This window comes from Tachypleus tridentatus, chromosome 1 (assembly GCF_004210375.1).
Source record: "Tachypleus tridentatus isolate NWPU-2018 chromosome 1, ASM421037v1, whole genome shotgun sequence".
Lineage (NCBI taxonomy): Eukaryota > Metazoa > Arthropoda > Merostomata > Xiphosura > Limulidae > Tachypleus > Tachypleus tridentatus.
The window spans coordinates 84,944,112-84,968,142 of NC_134825.1; the positions used below are offsets into that span (position 1 = coordinate 84,944,112).

General features: G+C 31.0%; 1 protein-coding gene across 1 annotated transcript; it reads left to right on the forward strand.

The window, feature by feature from the left end:
* Window positions 1–865: 865 nt before the first annotated feature.
* LOC143254238 (uncharacterized) lies at window positions 866–6,117 on the forward strand. The gene is made up of 3 exons (XM_076509083.1): window positions 866–1,213; window positions 1,854–1,940; window positions 5,521–6,117. The coding sequence occupies exons 1-3, from the start codon at window positions 1,202–1,204 to the stop codon at window positions 5,800–5,802; spliced, it is 381 nt and encodes a 126-aa protein (XP_076365198.1). The 5' UTR covers window positions 866–1,201; the 3' UTR covers window positions 5,803–6,117.
* Window positions 6,118–24,031: the final 17,914 nt, after the last annotated feature.

Here is a 24,031-nt window from a genome sequence, read left to right on the forward strand (position 1 = left end):
TGCAGATAGTGAACTGTAACAGAATTCTTTCATCCACTTTGTCTGATGATATAAGACAGATATAATGTTTCCAACGTGTGTACTGATGTTACAGATTGCTACCCCTAAAGTCGTACCAAGTAAATACTTACTACTAAAGGTAGAACTTGGATCTTCTTTCTTTTGTTTTTGTAATAGCTACTTTTAGCTTCAATTTCATTTTCATATCCTTGGTAAAACGGTCTGTTGCATTACATGTATAGTTACCAAGAATCTAATGCTTTTTGTCTTGTTTTTCAGAAATAGTGCATTGTTATTTGAAAAATCCATTTAGAAATGCAAAAACAAAGTAAAACACCTGGCATTTTAAATGTTTTTGAAGCAAATAATTTTGGAATTATGTCTTATAAACAATCACAGTTATAATAATTTCACAGCTGAACAATCAAGTAAGCTGATCCAGTTACTGTGTGATGTCGGCGGAAATGTAAGGCATGGTTAAACATTATAATGATTCAGAGAAGAGATCTATTCCAAAACAAAACGGGAAAGTTAAAAGAAAAGAAACCATAGTTTTCAGATATGTTTACTGTTAGCTTGTTACATTTGCTAAAACTGCAAGATAACGATTATTTTTGGTTGATTACTGGAGCTCTTCATTGATGTAGACAGTGACTAGTCTCGAGTATGAACAAGTATAAAAGGCATGTTTTAAGGTAACACTTTAAAATGGCCTAGATTGTGATCAGTAAAAGACAACGTGGTTCGTTTTACCTTGAGCCAACCTATTACCCTCTAACAAGAACAAGTGTAAATTTGCTGTTGAATGTCTTTTTAGAATTATCGTTTAACATCAGTAAAGTATAGTGTACTGTCTTCCAAGCCAAGAATCATGTCAAGTAAGTAGTTACGCTTACTCCTATATCACGAAGACGGATTTGAAAGTTCACTTGGATACGTTTGGCTGACCTCGTCCATTTTATCCAAAATTCATATTGGAGGACGCCGGGAATAGGTACAGCGGCGGATTAATAAAGTTCGTTATGCGGCTCTTAATAAGAATAAAACTAATGTCTTAAACAGGCTAGTCATGCTTGAAATATCGTACCAGTTGGTCCCATAGAAGCAAAAGTTATATAAGGTCCAAGTTTAAGCAGACGGAATCTTTTCTTTGTCCATTACGGAGCATAGACCAACTTTTTCTTTTGGAACGAAACTTCTAATGGGTTTGAAGGTACGTCTTGACATCTTAGACATCTGGTTAATTCCAGCTGTTTATTAGTGTTTTCTTAATATGTTATTTAAAGATAACAAAGAAGTAGTTCGATAAATGTCGTGAAAGCAAAATAATAAATATTGGATCGGTCGTGAAAGTTTTTATTGTTGATGTATTTTTAACTCAAAACTTACAATGAGCTATCAGCGCTTTGTCCGCAACAGGGAATCTAGCCCAGGATTTTAACGTTGTAAACCTGTTACCTTAGCTCTTACTCACATGGAGACTACTATAAAAGTAGAAAAAGATTAACAGAGAAACAACTTTTTTGTATTAATTTCCAGCAATTTATTGCTCAAATAGTTTAAAAAGCACTTGCGAAAGGAAGTTTCGATGTTCAACGAAAACTGCAACGTTCTTCTTGCAACGTAATTTCTTTACATTCAAATATGTATCATGAAAAGAAGATTGTTATTTATCAATTATATATATATATGGAACATTTCACTGCACATATAATTTATTATTTTAAAATATATTAAAATTAATTTTCAGAGCTTTATCCAAGCAACGACGAAGTAATAGTTTGAACAAATCGTAGAAAAACCTGTAAATTAAAGTGACTCGACTTTTATTGTTATTTTATTTTATTTTCCAGGTGGTGATTTTTACAGTGTTCCTGTTAACATGTTTGTTACACTTAGTTCACACTAGAGGTTTGGGAATTTCACATACTTATCACGACGTAAGTATTTGCAGTAAATGTTATAAATGATCTAAATAATTTTATATTTAATTGAGTTTAGTCAAAAATGTTTGAATGTATTATAAACAGGGGCGTAGATTTTTTACACCTGATGGGGGGATGATTTTTTCAATCACTTATGTGGACTGCTCAATTTGCAAATTGGTAATCTCTGATTACGTGAACCTGAAAGCTGTAAACATGCAATCACAAAGTAATCTTGTTGCCACGATACTTGCATGTATACTTAGGCCTACTGACTGATACTTACGAACAATCGCTTAGATCGAAAAGCTTAGAAAAAGCCTACATCCAGGCCTAATTATGTAATTCGATTGGTAAGAACACGAGAATCACAAGAACAAACACATAATTTGTAGGCTTTTGATACAATTAAACTATTCAAGAGACCAACTATAGGGGAGATGATTGTATGCACCATACCCCCCACCTAAAATGAAGGGGGGATATATACCCCAACCCCCCGGGATCTACGCCCCTGATTATGAAGATTAGTATTGGATCTATTATTTGCACGTAGACTTCAGCGTATATTTAACATATCATTTCCTTCCATTGTAGTTATTCATTATATATTTTACAATTGTTCTGATAGAATGTTGAGGACAAGCATTTGAAGTATTTAATGAGGTGTAATTTGATTATTTCAAGGTTTTCTAGATGAATAGATAGCATTTTTCAGCATTTATAACATGTAATCTGCCTACATTTTAACTCTTTCTAATCTGATAGACAGCACCTCACGATTAGGAAAGCAGCCTGTAATGAGTATGCCCCACATTTAAACTACTTTAAAGTTTTTAGCGCCGTCATTATGTGATTTATATAATCACGTTAACAGAACCTTTTATTTGTTAATTTTTTTCATTTTAGAAATACAGGCAACTTAACTTTGACCTTGACCTTGACCTTGATATTTTAACTTACACATAGTGCAAACAAGGGCTCAGCATGATCAAGTGGGTTAAGGGGTGCGACTCGTAATCTGAGGGTCGCGGGTTTGCATCCCCATCGCATCAAACATGCTCGCCCTTTCAGCCGTGGGGGCGTTATAATGTCACGATCAATCCCACTATTCGTTGGTAAAAGAGTAGCCCAAGAGTTGGCGGTGGATGATGATGACTAGCTGCCTTCCCTCTAGTCTTACACTGCTAAATTAAGGACGGCTAGTGCAGATAGCCCTCGAGTAGCTTTGCGTGAAATTCAAAAAAACAAACAAACAATAGTACAAACAAATTGGTAAGATCTGGAAGTTTGCTTCAAATTTTATTTGTTTCCATTAATAGAAACGTAAAAAACAGTTTCGCCTTTTGCACAAAATTTGTATGAATAATCTAACAGATCCAATAGTAGATTCAAACAAGGACCTAGGTTTGATAACATTTAGGAACAGATTTTCACATTTCCTCGGGAGTAGATTATTCTAATAATATTAAAATTAATAGAATGGTAACAAACGTTACAAAATGATGTATAATACTGTATGAATCTTTCACCTTTGACGGCAAATGTTTTATTTGTTTTTTTCATAAGCCAACGTCTGGGGCGTTGTACTCACGTTATAAGAATTAGGTACCGAATGTTGTATTTGAATTTAATTAAGGACAGTGTTTTGGTTTGAACACTGTTGTTGTTGTTTTCAAGCTGGTGAAGCTTGATTACAATTAATTTTCTTGTCATTAGACATTAATATTAGGCCTATTACATTTTTGACACTCCATTCTATCTCTAGTTCCCCAGAGATTTTCAAGAGTTGTTAGAACGATGTAACATAATAATATTTGAAACATATGTTCACCGTATGCGTTACCGACAACGCGTTTTGCTTAGTCTATTGGACACAATAAACGCAGCAGTGGTAGGAATGTTATTTATATGTTTAAATTATTTAATGTGTAACGACAAGTAAATTTATTACAATCACGCTTTTACAGCATTTACATTATAACAGTTGTTCTTGTTGCAAATGTTTATTTTGCCCCACCTGGCCTGATGAGCTCTGAATTGAGCGAAAAGCATCGTTAGGCAGTGGTTGTGACGAACATAATGTAGGTGAAATCGTATTATTATGCACTTTTCTAATTCCTATTACTCCCTATGTGAATGGGTGTATAATGTTGTGATAAAAATACAGTAGGCTAAGCCTAATACTGGTCTATAACGATAAGTAAATTAATAAATTAAAGACATATAGAATTAACAGCAGTTACGAATTGTCTCACAAAGAGGTACAAAAAGTTGATTATCTCAGTATTGTGTGTGTGTCTTTTTCTTATAGCAAAGCCACATCGGGCCATCTGTTGTATCTTAATATTACTCTGCACTGAGCAAAAAATGTAGTTAAAAATAAATTACTGAAATGAAGTAGACTTACGTATTCACAAGTACAAACAACATGTATAGGTAACCAGAGTCAAATATCTACTTAAGTTTAAAAACATGCATCTGAGTAGTACAAGTATATTGTGTTTATAAATTATAAATCTATGCTGCATCATGGAATATTTGGGTTCACCGTTAGGTGTCGCGACACGCATGAAAGAAAACTTCCAGTCAAGATCTTCAAAAATATTCTAAATACACTAAAGGCAGACTTTTCCCATGAAATATTCTGAAATTCAATATAACTGTACCTTTCTCTCCATCAAATTTTCTGAAATTGATCAAAGGACGATAGATGATTTGTTATTATGATAAGTTTATTGATATTCAATAAATTCAATATACGTATGTAATGTGATTATGGTGGTGCACCAACTACTTCAGAAGTATGTAGTTAGATTACACTGTTTTAATTTGCTTTGGTTTACATCTATTACGTATTATGTTGTTGTTGTTTTCTTTATAACGATCAGACATCAACCTAAAGTGATGACGTATTTTCATTTCAAGACAATACTTACTCGAAGAAGTCCTTTTTCGGATATGTTTCGTTTTGTTATTACTAAGTAGACCAATTTTTTTATTACACTTATAAATCTTTTTTGATATATTGTAATGTTTTCACTCTTACCTTTTATCGCGTGAAAATAAGTAAAGAATTAATAATGAACTTTTATATTATAACTGTTTAATTTAACTCATGATAAGAGTTAACCATCTACGCCTCCAGCAGAACATGAGATGAAGTTATAGACCACTAAAACAAACCTTCTTACTGTTCAACATTACGCATTTGTGCACTTAAAAATTGTTTTTTAAAATGAAAACTGTCTTCCATGTGTATAAAGAATAGTTTTATGACAACAATTTTAATGTAATTTCTTTGTGTTAAAAAAACGTATAATTTTTCATAGTTTTGAATATTATTCTTTTAAATTAAAAAAAAAACATTACTAAAACCATTAAATATAAGCATGTCATTTTACAAAAAATATGTCGTTATATTTACAAGGTGATATTATTCAATGTGGTTTTACGTGTTTTTCGTATTGTTGTAATAAAACTAAGTTATATTATATTTTAAATTTTGAGATGTAATTTACACATGTTTAAACTTTTCAACTTTCCTTTGTAGTCTTCAAATATTTTTAAAATAATTATTTGTACGTATTGATAGCCTAAAGGGAATTTCGCATACTTCCTTCACACTCGAGATGGAAGGGTGGCTACACACTTTCATCGAGGCTCTGGAGGCCCTGCTTTAATCAAGTCTGCCAAGGTGTTTTCCAGACCTGCTCTTTCTCAACTTGCCATAAAACCTTCACGTGATATAATACAACCAGCAGCAACAATTGCAAAAGGTGTTGTTCCAATTTATCCGCCAATGAACAAGAACCGTCTTTACGTCATGGGTTACATATACGTCAAAGACTTTCTTCCCACCTCTAGAACTTTCTAAGAAATAATCTAAACTGAACCTCAAAGTTCAATAACAAAAGAAAGGAGTTTCGTTCCAGGAAATAATTGGGAGAAAGTAATGGCAAAGAATACTGTTGTTGTTTGTTTCTTTAAAACAAATCGATGCTCTAAATATTCCAGCTATATATTAGCTATATAACGTCATATTCTGATACGCATCGTTGAAGATTAACTCTCTAGTTACATGTAAAAAAAGAGATTTCTTCAAACGTTCCGTTGTTTCTAATTTCAGAGATAATAATGTTGCTATTGTAACTTCAAGTTACATGAATAAAGGGTATGATTTAAGATGAAATATTCTACCAATTAATATTAGCTTTAGTTCAGAGCAAGCTATCTACTGAGGTGAAAAGTAAAAATCATTGTTAATAAGCATAGCAAATAAAGTACACTTTTCTTACGTTATTAGTTATAAAATTAGAATGCATTGATTCAGTTTGGTATTCTTGCTGTTAATGATATTATTGGCTGTACTTTCAATTACACCTCACGTGGTTTAGCAATATCGGGAGATTTAGGTTAGTATTCAAACCATATACTAAGCTAACAAAGCAAAGAAAATTCTATAGTAAAAATATGGTCATAAAAATTTAAAATAATCAGATTAGACATATTAAAACATTATAACTAATATCGTGAAGAGAAGCAGTCAGTATCAAAGACATAATAGAGCGCATTTCACTTACGGAAACGACAAACACTTTAAATATTTATTTAACCCAGATTATTTCAATAGCTATTTCCCAATGTTTTATTAAGCTATAATCAAATGGTTAACCTAAGATGTACTTTTTTATGAAACATTGAAAAATAAATCTGTCTCAAACAGAGAATTTTTGATAAATTTAATTTATTCTCAAAATATCCAAAAGATAGCAGGTTATATAATATAGACTATAGAACCTGTTAGTTAATTAAAAGTAAGTGTTATAATATGGATCTACTTGTCTTTTTAAAAATTCCACCAGTTATCACCGTAAAATATTTTTTAACATAAGAGTGTCGGTGCTTTAAATATTCAAGTAGACCTATAACATTAAGAAACATTATATTTTGCAGTTCAGATACGATTCAAGCAAGATTTCACATAACGTTCATTAATCGTCCTACAATGTTTAGAGAATGTATTAGATGTCTACTAATCCTTAAAGTTTCGAACGCTACAAAAATGATACTAAAATTTTACCATTTAGAACATTTTAATTAAACATTTAATAATAACACAAAAGTAAATTACACTGAGGTTTATGGCACTGTAGGAATGATGTTCGAGGACTAATGGCGCCCTTTTGAATTACATCCTTTGTTGTCGTCTAATTACATCCTGATTTCCACAATAACTTATCATCAATCAATAGCGCAACTTCTGTCGTAGCACGCTGCCACAAAGGATTACAAAGTCAATATAAGACCACACATCTTCTTGTATTCAGAAACGTTGTCTTCAAATTCCATGCTCTAGTAGATCGTGAAGAAATTCGTTGGATTTCCATTGTATGAATTCACAGAGATGTTTTCGAGTGCGACTACTGTGATTTAAGTTAATTGGTGTCGAGGTGTGTGACTGAATCCTTTCGAACCTCTGTTGAATCAAAATACTTGTTCATCGTCTGATTTAAATAACGAGAAGATGTGTCCAGCTTTATCAAAATGGCCTTTTAGGTTAAAAGGTTCTATCTCCTAACCAGCACATGCACGTTGTCATGCATGGTCTGAAACGCTAGTGTGCCAGACTATGTGTTCGAAGATCCACGATTTGCGTCACCAAAATAAAAAAAGACATAAAAAACGGGTTCTATACCATAGAACCATGCAAACATTATAAGACTGCCGATCAAATCCCATTATTTTATTATAATTTCTGTGGATGTTGTTCACTTGCTACCTTCCCTCTAGTATATCAATTCAAAATTAGAGACTGCTAGTATAGATTTATACTTCTTCAGCAAGAGCTATAACAATTTCTTTTTATGACATTATACTTTCAAATGATCATGAATGCGTTGTAAACCAAATATATATAGGCATTATAACGATAATGCCACATCTGTGGTCACACGTCAACACATTAGTGTATGCAAATGACTCATATAAAGTGCGTTTTTAATCTTATTTTATTCCTTATATATGTGAATAACATACATCTGTATCTGTACTGATATATTTTTGTAACTATGGTTGTTACTGCATTAAAATGCGATTTAAATAATTATCAACTGTAACAGTATCTTTCTATATAATAATATTAATAAACATACATTACAAAATGAGAGGTTAATATAATTTGTGTGAGTGAAAGTTGTCGGCAAACATAAAATAATGAAGTGAAGATATCTTAACATGTAATTCAGAAACGCTCAAAGACAAGACATGCCGAAAAAAATGTTAAAACCCATAAAATTATCAGTGGTAAATCGTACAGTGTTGAAAATGGTATATTCTCTTTAATTGTATAACAACGTGAATAAAAATCTGATATCCAACAACAAATAAACAAAATGGAATTTGTAGAGTCGTCAAGTGATCACGTCCCTTAAACTGTTCTGAAACAAACTACATATTCACATTCTGCAGCCAATTATGGGAAGGTAGTTGTCCAATAATAAATAAAGAATAAGCAACCCACCCATAGGTAAACTTAATACAGAATGCTAATAGTAGTGACGTGACGTATAACATATAAAAGGTGAAATAAATGAAAAAAACTGAATAAATAAATAAAAGGTTTACGTCTCTCAGCCTTACATAATGAAGAACAGCCCACCCTCCTTCCACTCAAGAAACAGAATAACCACACATATAAAAAGCATCCAATCTTCGTCGCATTTGACAAACATAATACTGTTGTTTATTTGGTTTTATTAGCGGCCAGCTAACTTCCCATCTACTATTAAACAATAGATTCGTCCCTGCGTTGGTGAATAATTAAAGAGGTGGACCATCCTTAACTTTGAATACCAGTAACCACTAATTCACCACTGATAATTATATAGGTTTTTGACATTTCTTTTCCGGCATGCCTAACCTTTCCGCGTTTTGGGATTACATTTTAAGACAAATATGCGTATATGCGTCAATTTGTTACAGAATATTTTAATTACACATAAGATTTGATGATATTTTTAATTAAGTTAACCATAACCTACCATACAGAATCATTTGGAATCATGTGTAGCCAATGAGGAAGGAACATTATTTCCTATCAATGTATCTATTTTTCTCTCGAGTTTCTTCCTCTTTCTCTGTATCTATATTAAAAATCATTCTATATCTTTCTCTGTATCTATATTAAAAATCATTCTATATCTTTCTCTGTATCTATATTAAAAAATCATTCTATATAACACTTCACAATTTTTTCCTTTTTTCACACTTGTAAACAGAATATTTTCATTTTTATTATCTTTCAACTCCTAGAATTTCTTTCACCTTTCCCGTCCCCAAGAATGGTATTATTATACAAAATTAGGTCACACCAGACAGCTAAGGATTTCTACCCCGCGTCCTCATTAGACGGAATTCTAACGTTATCTGTTGGCAAGTCTTGTAAGTTTTAAACCTAGACAGGATAGTTTAAGTCTCCTAAACCGGTTTCCGTAACACGCGTCTTTATTATGTATCGCTTTTTTATTTTAAAAACAGAATTTTGTAGCGCAACTGCAACTTGTTTGTCTCTAGAAACGAATGTGATAGGGAGAGTGTTCAAAAGTGTCACGACTTGCAGAATAGTAGAGCAAATTCCAGGTTAAACAATTAAAGCATGAATAAAAGCAAACACTCAGATGAGAGTGACGGCTAACGTATCGTTTAGATGAAACATACGAATTAGAAACTTTTACAAATTGCACAGGATGCTTTTTAATTATTATTCTACTATTACTTTGACAGAATTAGTTTCTGGAACCAAAAATACAACAGAAAATAGTGGTTTTATCGGAATATGGTTGAAAATAGGAGCAAGTTTTTTTTTCTACACGAAAAAGTATACACACATATAACTATATAGAACTTATAAAGCACTCTAACGCTTAACTCTCATGCGGAATTTACCACTAATCTATATCAAATCTGGATCAACAATCCAGCACCTACACTACAGGCCTCTCACAGTGCTATTCATAATATGCTATATAAGTTTAATCCTGCATAATATCAGAAACATGAAAGATGATAATTATACCCTCTGCTATCTTTAATATTATCACAACACAAAGTTTAACTTTTTTGTTTCCAGATTGCATATAATAATAACTGACTCAAATTTTGATATTTTTTTTTAAATATAAATGATATAAATCAGAATAAATATTTAAAAAAAGATTGGCATTGCCTGTTTTCACAATTATAAATGTTTGTTATTGTAAAACATAAAACAAGTGTGCGTGACACAATATGAAAATACACGAAGTATTAGAAAACAAATCTTTAGGCTTATTTTTCACTTAGCTCAGATGAAATTTTGTGTGATATGTGTATTATTTTCAATAATAAGTATTGTTATTTCATGATAACTGTTCCAACTGCAGGTAGTTCATGTTGTTATTAAATTAAGAGTATGTTAAACAATATCTAACTTAGGTTTAGATGAATAATCGTATTTTGGACGCTTACCATTATTATTCCCTTGACAATTTAATTCACTGATGGTGTTTAATATCATAATGTACGTTCTTATTACAACCAACATTTGTTTATCAAATGAGGTTATAAATAATAGGAATTAAACGTCGTTTTCCATTGAACGGAACTTCTTTAATACAAAGTTGGAACAAGTAGTTATTGTACTGTACCAGTAAATCATGTTTAGAATCAGATGCACATGTTTTAGTATCCACAGGGCTAAGAAAGAATGCTGCATCACTTCGAAACCAGTAAGATTCAAGAATCTTAACTTTTTCGTTACAACATATATTCGTTCCGGAAACACCTTTTTGTTCATTAAACCATAGTATTTATTGTTGATTAATATTTTGTGAATTTTAAGAAAAAAATTGTGCATCATTACAACATCGGTTTTTCCGAGAAACAACTCTTTAAGACAGTGAGGATTTTATATTCATTAAAACACTCATGAAGTTCAAAAACCAATTCTATTTTGCTTGATCATCTATTGCTTCAAGAAATTACTCCCCGTTCATTAAATCATCAATACAACAAACCTACATCAATTGCAATATCCGTGACTTAATAATTTATACTTCATTGGTATAGAAGATGTATCTTATATTTTAGACCTATGCAGAATGAAAAAAAAAAAAATAGTGTCTTACGCCAAGGGTCTTATGAAAATAATTTTAAAAAAATTATTAATGAAAATGTTCGTAAGTATTTGAACGTGTGTATCAAACAATGGAACTCTAGATATTGTAATAAACATCTTCCTTAATATTTTAAAGTTTCTCTTGAAATTAATTACAGTTTACTGTTTCACGTTTGAAGCAGTATTTGTTAAGGAAAGAAGAGTTCTCAATTAATCAGTTTTTGTTTTGGTTTTTTGTGAATGAATTGTTTGCTCAAGATAACAGGAACGGTCTTAGCAACTTATTTAAACTTTCTGACTGGTGGATAAGGCGTTCGACTCATAATCTGAGGGCCGCGGGTTGAAATCCCCGACACACCTAACATGCTACTTCTTTCAGCTATGGGGGTGTTATAATGTGTGGACAATCCCACTACTCGTTGGTAAAAGAGTAGCCCAAGAATTGGCGGTGGGTGGTGATGACTATCTGCCTTCCCTCTAGTCTTACACTGCTAAATTAGGGACGGCTAGCACAGATAGCCCTCGAGTAGCTTTGTGCGAAATTCCAAAACAAATAAACAAACAATGAAAGGCAGTTAAATTATACTACTTGATTAGTGCAGTCTAAGAGTTATATGTGGGTTTTGTTAAATAGATGTATTCATTTTAGTCTATTAGTTCAAAACTGGAGGATGACTAACGTAGAAAATCTTTTGCGCTAATATTCGAAACAAACAGGCAATCAAATCGATATTTTTTAATATCCATACCTATTCATTCACTGGAGCGGTTCCCAGTTGTTTGCTGTAATTTTATGGTACATTAAACTTCCTACTCGTGTTTTTGCTTGGATACAAGAAAACAAGTGCGGAAAAAAGGTAGCAAGGAAAATATTCATACGTTGATCAACAGACCATATAATTATATCACTACGTAGTCAAGATGAATTTGAATAGTTGTAAAATAAAATATCTCCGCTGTCTTACATAAATGTACAACAACATTAGTATGACTCACACACAAAGTAGAATAATACCCACTATTTAATAAACACATCTATCCTGATCGTACCAAACATGCTCGCTCTCCCAGCCGTGGTGGCGTTATAATGTGACGCTAGAAGAGATAGCCCTCGAGTAGCTTTGTGCGAAATTAAAAAAATAGCCCTCGAGTAGCTTTGTGAAATTAAAAAAACAAAACCAAACACATCTGTACACGTACCATATTTTTGCTTTTTTTTATCCTGTTCATTTTAAGGTTTAGGTACCTCTGACTGCGATGTAATACCAGTCCTAAATTCACTATGCTCTATTATTATTATTCATTTGCTCTAGTTATTAGACAAAAATTGAAGTAAAGCTATTGTACATATATAAAAATCATGTTACTTTCTCTACGTGCATGCAGTTAACATTACATACATAAGTAAATATGTTTCATTAAACCTAATCTCACTATATCATTATAATCAATGTCATCACACCTGGTCTTGCTTTATGTAAAAGTGGTGTATCTTAACAATAACTTTATAGCGCATGCTCAGTTGCAAAAAAGTAGTTTAGCAACACGTCTTAGGTCTTTTATTCTAAATTGTAGGTGTAAATACTCTCGTGTTGGGCACAGCACATATTCCTCATAACGCAGTATTGTGTTTAATAGCAAACAAACAAACCATTACATAAGGTCGTAGAGCTGTCACGTCCGAAGCATACTATTCCTCTCTGCTGGCTTTCTATTAGCCATCTAATATATATAGGCAACGGTTTACCAGTATTTGTTTAAAACACTACAAATAGCACGTAATTAATAAATGTTGTCCAATATATTTACATATATGTCAAAAAACTAAACAAACAAGATATCTTAAAACTAAGAATAAAAAAAAATCCATAAAAGATGAATACCAGTACTAAAAGCCATACTCCATAGTATGATACGGGGATATAAAATAATTCATTGTTATTATTTCATTATACACATGCTTTTCACATTTGATGTTTTTCATTATATTTTATAAAAATATTTAAAATTATGTATCTTTAGATCTACACTGTCTTTATAGTGTATAGAAGCATAAGCATTTTTGGCTTCAGTAGTGACAAATTAATTTGAATGGAAAAAGTCATTTTTATGACTGGTGATAAGCGAAAAAAGTTTACACATAGAACTTGAAGAATTATTTTTCAAGCACTTAGAAAGGGTAAGAAATTATAGATATAATTTCATACAAGTGCAAATAGATCATGGCGATAAAAAAAGACACATAAAGTCGTCAAATGCTAATTAACTCAGTTAATAAAGGACTTAGCGGTTCTATTGGGAAAGTAGTAGTTATAAAGGATGATTCTCACAAATTGCGCTTATGAAAGATTCTTTTGCTCACATGAAATACATTTCTACAACATATGGGTAAATTAAACAGCCAGGTCAAGGACTTAGCTGCCCGTGGTTTTACTTGGACAACAAAAGCCGGTGCTTATGCATCAACATTTAACCAAATAGTAGCATTGACTGTTGCACCCCTACATCTTAAACTGCGGAGTGTAATCAGCAGCATTTTGCAGCTCGAAACTTGGAATGGATAATTACTGTTTATTTTTAAAATGGTTAGTGTAATAAAGTAACTACGTGACTGAAACTATTAATTTATACCAGGAAAGTAACAAACTAATCAAATGAAAAATCCAAGTTTAAGAAATAGTTTCTGTTATTTTAAGTTCTGGCCTTCAACTTCCCAGTGACACAGCGGTATGTCGGCAGACTTATAATGCTAAAAACCGGTTTTTAATACATGTGGTGGGCAAAGCACAGATAGCCTTTATATAGATTTGTGCTTAATAACAAACAACATGTGGCATTCTGGTGTTTGAAGCCGTTTTCTTTTAAGTAATTAAGGAATCATACATAAAATTTGTTGTTTTTTTTTTCATAATTTTACAGTAAATTTCTTTTCTGGTCTTGTCTTTTCTTTTAAGAAATATTCCTCACATCAAGGTTTGTTTGTTTCTCGAATTTTTCGCTAAGTGAAAGTTATCTGCGCTAGCCATCCTTAATTTAGCAATGAAAATATAAAAGGTACCTTGTCATCACCTCACACCTCAACTTTTAGACTACTCTGTTACCAACGAAGGGTGGGATTGACTGAAACATTATAACGCATCCAGGACTAAAATAACAAATGTTTGATGAAACTGTAACTCTAAGATTGCAAAACAAACACCTTACCCATCTCACCATAGTAGGCCTAAATTTGAAGAATGTATTCGTTCTTCTAAGCTTCTTCATTATTTACTTGATTAAAATTATTAAATACAGTGGAAAATTATTTTATCTAAAATTGATTGAAATGAAGCTTTCTTATAATTACCAAATTATTTTGTTAATAATAATAGTTTAATTTTCCGCAAGCTTATCAGTACTTTATTATTTTCGTGATTTTATTATTTCCTTTTCGAAATACATATCATAACTTATTTTTTGTCTATATTAACTTCCAAAATTTCTGAATATATCAAACAATATATGTGTTGGAACTTAATAAGTCACTGAATAACATCTGTAAATGGGGTCCTTGTCATCTTAAGATTAATTGATTGAATAAGTATTTAATTTGAACTTATTTGTACTTTTAATATTGCATATGATCGTGTCTCACTGCTAAAAGGGAAAAAATGTTACCACATAAAGCTAATGTCTCTACCAAAAAACTGTTTTCAAGAACTTATAATAATGATATCTGTTTATTGTGCCTTAGAGCATAACTGACATCTAGCGGTGTAAACTAATACTAAAATATTTCTGATTTAAACATTAATTTTTCACATATTCTAACAAACCTGATTTTGATACCAATATTAAAATGATTTTTCAACATTTCGTATTAAATCATATGCAGCCAAAATTTAATATAAGGTAGTGTATCATTGCTTTAAGGGCGTTTGTTAACCTGTTCTATTTCATATGTGATTTATAGTAATTTTACTTCTCTGAAATAAACGTGTATGGATTGTATATAATGCTAAATTAAGACAATCAGTATTCAAACAAATGAGTTAACGCATTAATAATAATAAAGCATCATTACTATTTTTTGTGACTGTAGATTTCCACCTTCCTATGCATTAGACAACTTAAAGACTTTATATTACCAATATTAATTTTCTTCGGGAGAAATAGTCAACATCTTGTGATTTAATTTGGAGTAGAATCTAAAATGGAATCAAGCTTATAATTTTTTGCACTTCATTTAAAAAATTATCTGTATAAAGTATTTGAGAAAACAACGTAGATCAAGCATTTAAAAACAAAATATTATTGGTATTTGAACATTTCTGTTTTACCATCTGATGCTCTCGTAGGAATTTCTAAACTATTTCCCTTCAATTTTATTAATTTTGCGTTAATATATAAACTTAATGACAGTTTTCAACACATTGTTATATGTCTATAATTTTATAGACCTTTGTTTTGTGAAAAAATCATGAAGTTTGCCTTATATAATTTTTGTTTTCAAGTACTCATGCTCAGTTATTTGATTAATTGTAAAAAAAAAAAAACATTATGTATATACAAATGTGGCGCAAGAGTTATCTCCTACCTTAATTTGAAGCCCAAACAAAGGATTAGGGCTTATCTCTAAAGTGGTGCAGTGGTATGTCTGCGGACTTACACAATAAAAACCGGGTTTCGATACCCGTGGTGAGCAGAGCACAGATAGCGCAGTGTGTAGCTTTGTGCTCAATTCAAACAATTATCTCTAAGATTAAGTTTTAATACCATCTGTGAACAAAGCACAGATAACTATTGTGTAGTTTTCTGTTTAAAATAAAAACCAAACTCCTGATTTTAGATCATTGAATAATTCTAAAGTGCTACATTCAAGGAAGGTATTGTTAGGATAAATAATTAATATTTCTTAAAATAAAATACACTGTTTTGTATTTCTATAAACTTAACAATGCATTATTTTATGATAATATGGTTATTAAACCAGTAATAATATCCATTTCAGAGAGAAAAAATGATTATGAATGTTAAATATCTTGAAAATAGTTTTAATATTTTCTTCTTATTAATTATGATTATTTTAGGTCGACATAATGTTCATTAAAAATATGAAATTAACTTCACAATATATTAGACTTAAAAGACACATATACTCGTTTTTGTTTTGTCATTCACATTAGAGGTATTTATTATTGATGAAATATTTATTTCAGAAATTCTTTATAATTGTTTGAACATATATAGGATGCACCTGAAGATAAACTCGTTAAATTTAGTCGTTTTAATGTATAGATAACAAAATGACTGATAAATCTGTGCAATTTAGAAACATATCATGATGAATGTCAACTATAACTATGCATTATATACATTGTCTCAGCTAAAGATAAATAATCACAGAAATAGGACATAAATAAAGCAGTAAATAACAGTTACCCAATTACTTTAAACCAAGCTACTTTCCAATTATAAGTGCAATATTTTTACGTTTAATGGAGGTTTCTATATTTTCTGCCTTTCAGTTGTTCAGATGAAAGTTGGAGGATTTACACAGCTAAAAATATAAGTTCGATATCAGCATATTAGTTAGTTTTAAGCTGAAAAACAATGTACATTTATAAGTATTTTATTAGTGTTAGTATGATATATATATTGTTAGTTAACTTTTTAACTGGCCTTTCTTTCAAATTAATCACTATTTACGAAACGTCTACCTAGTATTTTAGATAGAAAATGAAACTAATAGCAACATAGTAGGATTCACAGTTAAAGAAATAAACATTTATATGCCAACTAAGATTTCAATATGTACTAAGTTGAAAGACAAAAAACTACCCAGCAACAACAGGCCTTTCATAGCGCTATTTATAGCATGCCATTTAAGTGTAATTCTGTATAATATTAGAAGCACGAAATATGATCCTCTGTTATCTTTAATAACATTACAACACAAAGTTTAAGTATTTTGCTTCTAGGTTATCTGTCATAATGAATGACTAAAATTATGAGAATGTTTTAATTAAAGTTATATAAATCAGAATAAAAAATGATTGGTATTACCTGTCTTCACAATTATAAATGTTTGTTATTGTAAAACATATAAAAAGTGCACATGATTATGCAATATAAAAATACACAAAATATTTAAAAAAATCATGAGGCTTATATTTTCACTTAGCTCAGATGAAATTTTGTGTGATATGTGTATTATTTTCAATAATAAGTATTGTTATTTCATGATAACTGTTCTAACAGCAGGTAGTTCATGTTGTTATTAAACTGAGAATATGTTTAACAATATCTAATGTATAATAATATACTGCAATTTATAATAACAGTTATTACAAGTGATGATTTATATGCAACAATTTTACAAACTTACAAACGATCTGAATCTTAAAACTCTCTGGTCTTGAACTGAATATTTTATTGACGATTCACAATGATTTGATATCATTACAGTTTACTCATCAGGTAACTAGTTAGTTCTCTGTTTTTGGCATCTTTAAGATTTAGGTATATACTAAATTAAAAGACAAAATGTGATACACAGAAACAGGATTAAATGAACAACATTAAAAAGAATATAGTAGGTTACTTCCAAGTTAAAAAATCCACGACACCTGTCTGATACAAAAGTGCGAAATGGTATCTACATAAGAACTGATAAAGTACTTTTGTAAAAAAAAACAAAACATTATGTATATATAGCCGTTGTACAACATATCTATGCAAATACAAAAGTTCTAAATAAGATATTGTTAGATGTCTAAAATGCACATGTATACTGCATGGTATCTAAGAAGCACGAAAGTGTAAAAGCATGTCCATTAGTACAGAAACACTACGTGATACTTTAAGGTTACAGAAGTAAAACAGGCTCAACCAGTGTACATCTATTAGAATATATTTACAAATGTAGAGATGTGTAAACGAATGTGCACACAATAAGAATATATGGAAATATAAGAACAGAAGTAATATAGGACAAATTACCGAAAATATTTATTAGTGTAAATGAGAACATATGATGTTTATAGGGTTGTTGAAGCATTATAGGATATTTATGGACAAATTCCAATACTAGACAAATCATACAGCTCTTCACATATAAAATAACATAAAATCACTGCAGTATGTGCTGAAATACTACTGGATAGCTATAGTGTTGAAAAAAAGGGTAAACGGTATGTTTGCAGGATCATATAACTAATACGATATGTATTTCGGGTTACAGAGTTATCACACACAGTTTAAAAACTTCAAACAAAAGGATAATTGTGGATTAGAAATATTTTAAAAGTATCTAACTGTTATTATGATACTGATATTCTAGATGAGAATACAATAAGATCAGGAGTTTCACATGTTTTAATCTGAATTGTCTAATGGCAAACAGATAAGACTTAATAGTATTACCGTAGGAATTAAAGATGATTCTTCATATAAAATTAAGCTTGATAAATTAAGTTGTTATAAAGTTACATTTAATCTACAAAGGACTTCAAGACTTATGTGTGTGTGTTAGGTTAAGCTCTAGGTATTGTTACCTAAAACGCATTCACGTTCATTATGTGAAACATTGAAATAGAAGTTAAACATTATGTAATCAAAAGTATTTGACTCGGCATGGCCAAGTGTGTTAAGGCGTTTGACTCGTAATTCGAGGGTCGCGGGTTCGAATCCCCGTCGCACCAAACATGCTCGCCCTTTCAGCCGTGGGGACGTTATAATGTTACGGTCAATCCCACTATTCGTTGGTAAAAAGAGTAGCCCAAGAGTTGGCGGTGGGTGGTGATGGCTAGCTGCCTTTCCTCTAGTCTTACCCTGCTAAATTAGGGAAGGCTAGCACAGATAACCCTCGAGCAGCTTTGTGCGAAATTCAAAACAAACAAACAATCAAAAGTATTTCAAAATAATACTAAGCTAGCAATGAGGCTTTCCCTACTGTTTCTTTAGTTTTTGAATTCCGCGCAAAGCTACTCGAGGGCTATCTGCGTCCCTCACTATAGTTATCAATGTCACTTGTAATACCATAGTTTTAAAATTAAATTTAATGTTAGTACAGCGTTTAGAACACCACAATGCATGAATCCACCTCTCTCTCTTCGTTGTTTTCATTTGATGGATTCTTCTTGACTCAATCGCAATGCGGAAAACGATCTGTATAGAACTTTACTTTCTACGTGGTAATATTTAAGAAACCCAAGTATGACGTCTTAGTTCGTGACATTAAGGATAATACTTCTCTAGCAACAGTCATAAATGTTTTATGAGCAAGTATTATACATCTTTTAATAAAATAATTCGTCATAACATGCTTCATTTCGTGTGCTGTGGCAGTTTCAGACAAAAATCACCATAAGCTACTTTTGCCCTCTGATAATTCCAATATGAACATAATTAGGTCATTGTGAGACTCTTTTAAATGCAACCTGAACGACATGATGAACAGATCCTAAAATTTACTTACATCTGACTTTCTTTGCAAGATGAGTGACGCTACATTCCACCACATGTTTAAAAAAGGGTTGTTGCTAAGTGTTCGTAATAGAAACCTTCCTTATTGAGCATGTATCATCCTCCATCTTTAAATTCAACAAAAAGTAATTTAGGTTATTTTATACGCTCCATTCAAGCAAAAGCAAGATCTAATGAGGAAGTAAACCTACTTGTAAGGAGGTTACGTATTATAAGCAACTTTTCTTGCACCTACCATTAACGCAAGCTTGTTTATCTTGTTATTGGTGAGTTAATTGTTATTAGGGCACGAAATGTTAAAATTTAATATATAGGACTTACAATAACTTGCTTTGTCACGTTTCTTATTAAATGCATAAACTCTTGAAACTTACATAAATAAAAAATTAAGAATATTGTGGTGAAGTTTGAACTTTTTTTAAATACATTGAACTATCAAAATAAATAATTTTGACATTTCATTTATTGTCCAATTTATTATACAAACGTTCTTCAGTTTAGACATTGCTCACTGTTTGGAATAACTTAATTTCATGTATTTAACACTGATGTTTTCGTGTTTCGAAAATGAGAGTCGATTAAAATTTTTTCAAAGAAAAATAGTTAACCAAAACACCTGTAGACAAATACAACTTTAAGCTATAATAATGAGGTTACACTGTTTCATTTTAAGAATACAGGGCTGTCATTCCAACAAATATATCTGTTGTCGTTGGCAAGATGAGGATTCGAATGAGGAAATATGAAAATACAGTAAAACAAATGTTAACAAAATCACTTATACTACGATAATTTTATGATTACTATAAAATATGAGAATACATTTTTATAAAACATAACTTGACTTCTAAACACTTATACATTTACAATGAAGCTCATTTATATGAGGTATGGGTTTTAAGATGTTAGTTTTTCATATTTCACAATTCTATGTGTTTGATGAGTTATGTGAATTCACACTTTTTTCAGTGTAATTTATGTTTCAATAATTCTCACACACAAAACACTGAATTTACAAATGTTGGTACAGTTTTTGTTTCAATAGTTTGAGCCCATAAAAGTATGAAATCACACGTTTTGGAGATATCATATATCACTATGAAGGATTATTCAAAGAGCTACAACTAAAACAGTAAAATAACCTGAAGAAGAAGAATAACCTGTGATAGATGCTAGGAAGATTCATCGTTTACATTCACTAAATGGGTTTTCTGAGAACTATGATTTCGTATGGAAGCCCATATCATTATTTTGTTTTATGATTGCTTATAAAGAACCAGTAAAGTTTGCAAACACTATAATTTTATCTTTCGAAATAACTGGTATTGTTCAAAACAGTAAATGTAGCTTTTATTTTTTTCTCAACACTAAACAGAGAAAGTTATAGAATGAAAAAATGACTTAAAAGGGATTAACGTCGTATATTCTGTGCCCGGCAAGGCCAGGTGGTTAAGGCACTCGACTCGTAATTTGAGGGTCGTGGGTTCGAATCCCCGTTACACAAACATGCTCTTTCAGATGTGGGGGTGTTATAATGTGACGGTTAGTCCCACTATTCCTTGGTAAAAGAGTAACCCCAGAGTTGAGGGTAGATGGTGATGATTAGCTGGTTTTCCTCAAGTCTTACACTGCTAAATTAGGGACGGCTAGCACAGATAGCCCTTGTGTAGCTTTGCGCGAAATTCAAAAATAAACAAACAATCGTATATTCTAATATGTTTATTAAAAACGTTTGTCTAGCCAGGTGGTTAGGATGTTTGACTAGCAATTTGAGAGTCGCGAGTTCGAATCCTCATTCCACTAAACAGGCTCGTCCCTTTTAGCTGTTGGGACGTATAATGTAAAGATCAATCCCCCTATTCGTTGGTAAAAGTGTATCCCAAGAGTTAGCGGTGGTTAGTGACGACCAGATATTTTCCCTCTAGTCTTCAAATCATACAAAAAAGTGTATTCCATAATCTAAGTAAAATAGATTTGCCATTTGATTAAAATACTATGAAACTTACAGTAAGAGATGTTATGTAAGTTATGAGTTCCGTTTGTACTCATGCCAATGTTATTATGTCTATAACATTAACAAAATAAAAACAACAATATCCAATATTGACTGAAAATGGTTAAGCTGTATAAAAATTGAAGCAAATTCTTGAAACAGTATAATATCAAAAATTAAGACTCTTTTTGCGAAACAGCGGAATTGTGAAGAGCATCTTTGAACAAATTTCTTATATTATTCCAAGGAACTTAGCTAAAATATTGTAAAATAAGCCCATAAAATGTTTAAAGTGGAGATTTAATCGCTTGTATAACTTCCATGAATTTATTTCTATTTCTTTAAATCCACATAACCAAACGTCATTAACAAAATATAAGTCATTTCGATTCTAAATTTGACACCCTTTAGCTTGAAGAGAAATTCAGCTACATTAGTGAAGGACTCAATCATAAACAACACTATTTCTTTGAGCATCAAATTCTGAAACTAATTAATAGAAAATTTTTAACATGGTTCCTTAAAAGATATACATTAGCTTCACCGTCCATATTTTTGGGTACAAATGGAGTTGTTCAAACTTATTGGTGAAGGAAACTATTAACAACTTTATTAACTATTAATCAATATCCAAGCATTGATTTCTTTATATAAGGTATGTCAAAAAAACCTTGATAAACAGAACTGTTTTTTACCTGACCTTCCCTGTAGAATAAAATATTATAAACTAAATTGTTTTAGACGTTAACTCTGTTTTTATGCTTTTTGTATTTCTATATTTGTGTTTCTCAGGAGTTTAATGAATAATTCAGGTGACGTTAAAATAACTAACAATAAATAAATCTTCAAGATAATATAAAATCTACCTTTCGATTTATCTATATCCATTACTACTACAGATTATTGCAGATTGCTATTTATAACACTTTAACGTATGGCACTAATATAACACTTCAATATTTAAAATAACTGAACATCCGACTTCAAACCTGCATAACTTTCACCTGAAGCGTTATTAAATTCGCTTTAATTAGAAAACGTGACAAAGCCTAATTTGTTATTACTTGTGGAACATCCTCTAGTGATTGAAATAAAAACCAACAGCATAAAAACTTAAATTGTTAGATATCATTATGCATAATTGAAATGCAGAGAAAAAATAAAAGCTGTGTTAATAAACAACAGTTTACAATAGTCCTATAGGTAGATTCCTTGCGATGAACATAGCAGATAGCTCAATGTGACATAGCGCTAAAACAAACAAAACATAGGTAGCCTTTTCTTTATAACTAGTTTATTTCTCAGTCAAGAAGCTCTTTTCGCATTCTAATTTGGCACATAAGAACTAAGGAAAGCAATGTTATGCAGCAACTCAAAGGTTTCTCTAAATAAAGTGTATCAGAGACTGTTTTATAATGATGATAAACAATTGTTTAAGTACTGTTGACAAAAGATATGTTTCTATAATTAACGTTTCGGGCTACTTTTATTCGTTAAAACTTCAAAATTAACAATAGACTATGGTGGATGGAACGGCAGGAGGGTTAAGCTACAAGCTAGGCACAAACTAACATTTGTAGCAACACATATGATCAATCTAACAATATCACAGTACTTAAATGGAACAATGATTGGTATTTCAATTAGTGGTTAAACACTATGTTAAATAGGGATTCTGAGTCGTGATCAAGGATTTCTTTTCACCAATTGGCTATTTCCATTAAAATTCAATGTTCAAAGTTTCATATGTCTGCTTTAATGAATGAAAAATAAAATGTTAAGTAAATAAAGGTAAATCAAATATTAGTTAACTAAACAATGACTTCAAACCAGTAAAAACACTAAAGTTTGTGTGCGTTAAAATTATTGAAAAGAGTAAACTGTTTGGACAAATGTACCTAATTTATGAATAAATAAATAAAAACACTATAACCCAAGTGTTTTCGAAAGGTGGACCTTTCTCCTTTAGGGTCAAACTGAATACGTCTGTAAGTGTTCTCTTTTGAAGATATATACTATACCTTGAGAAGTGTTATTTACTACAGAGAAACCAACTTTCTGTTCTAGAATTTTAGGCAGCTATAAGAAAGTTAAAGTTAGTTGTAACAATAAGAAATTTCTTATGGTTAGTATTCAAGTTAATTCTACTTTAGACTCTTCTAGAACAGAATCTGGTTATTCATAAGTATAATTACTTTTGTTCTGGTTTAATTTGGTTTCTCAAAAATATACAGTTCATTAAAAATTAAGTCGTTTTTGCACTCTTTACCATTTTCGTTTAACCAGTTATTTTTTATATTAATATTTTTAAACACATAATTAGAAAATTCGTAAAGATAAGTTCTGTATTTACTAAAAGTGATCTAACTTTATTTCATTTCATTACAATTTTTTGTCGATTCCTCCATGAAGATTCAAACTGAACTAGTTGAATTAAATTAAACTGTTGTATTTAATCAGTATTTGATTGTTGATGTTAAAATTCCTTAT

Coding starts and splice junctions, on each gene's coding strand:
- LOC143254238 (XM_076509083.1), top strand. Junction 1,941..5,520: donor TTTCACATACTTATCACGAC/GTAAGTATTTGC, acceptor ACGTATTGATAG/CCTAAAGGGAATTTCGCATA.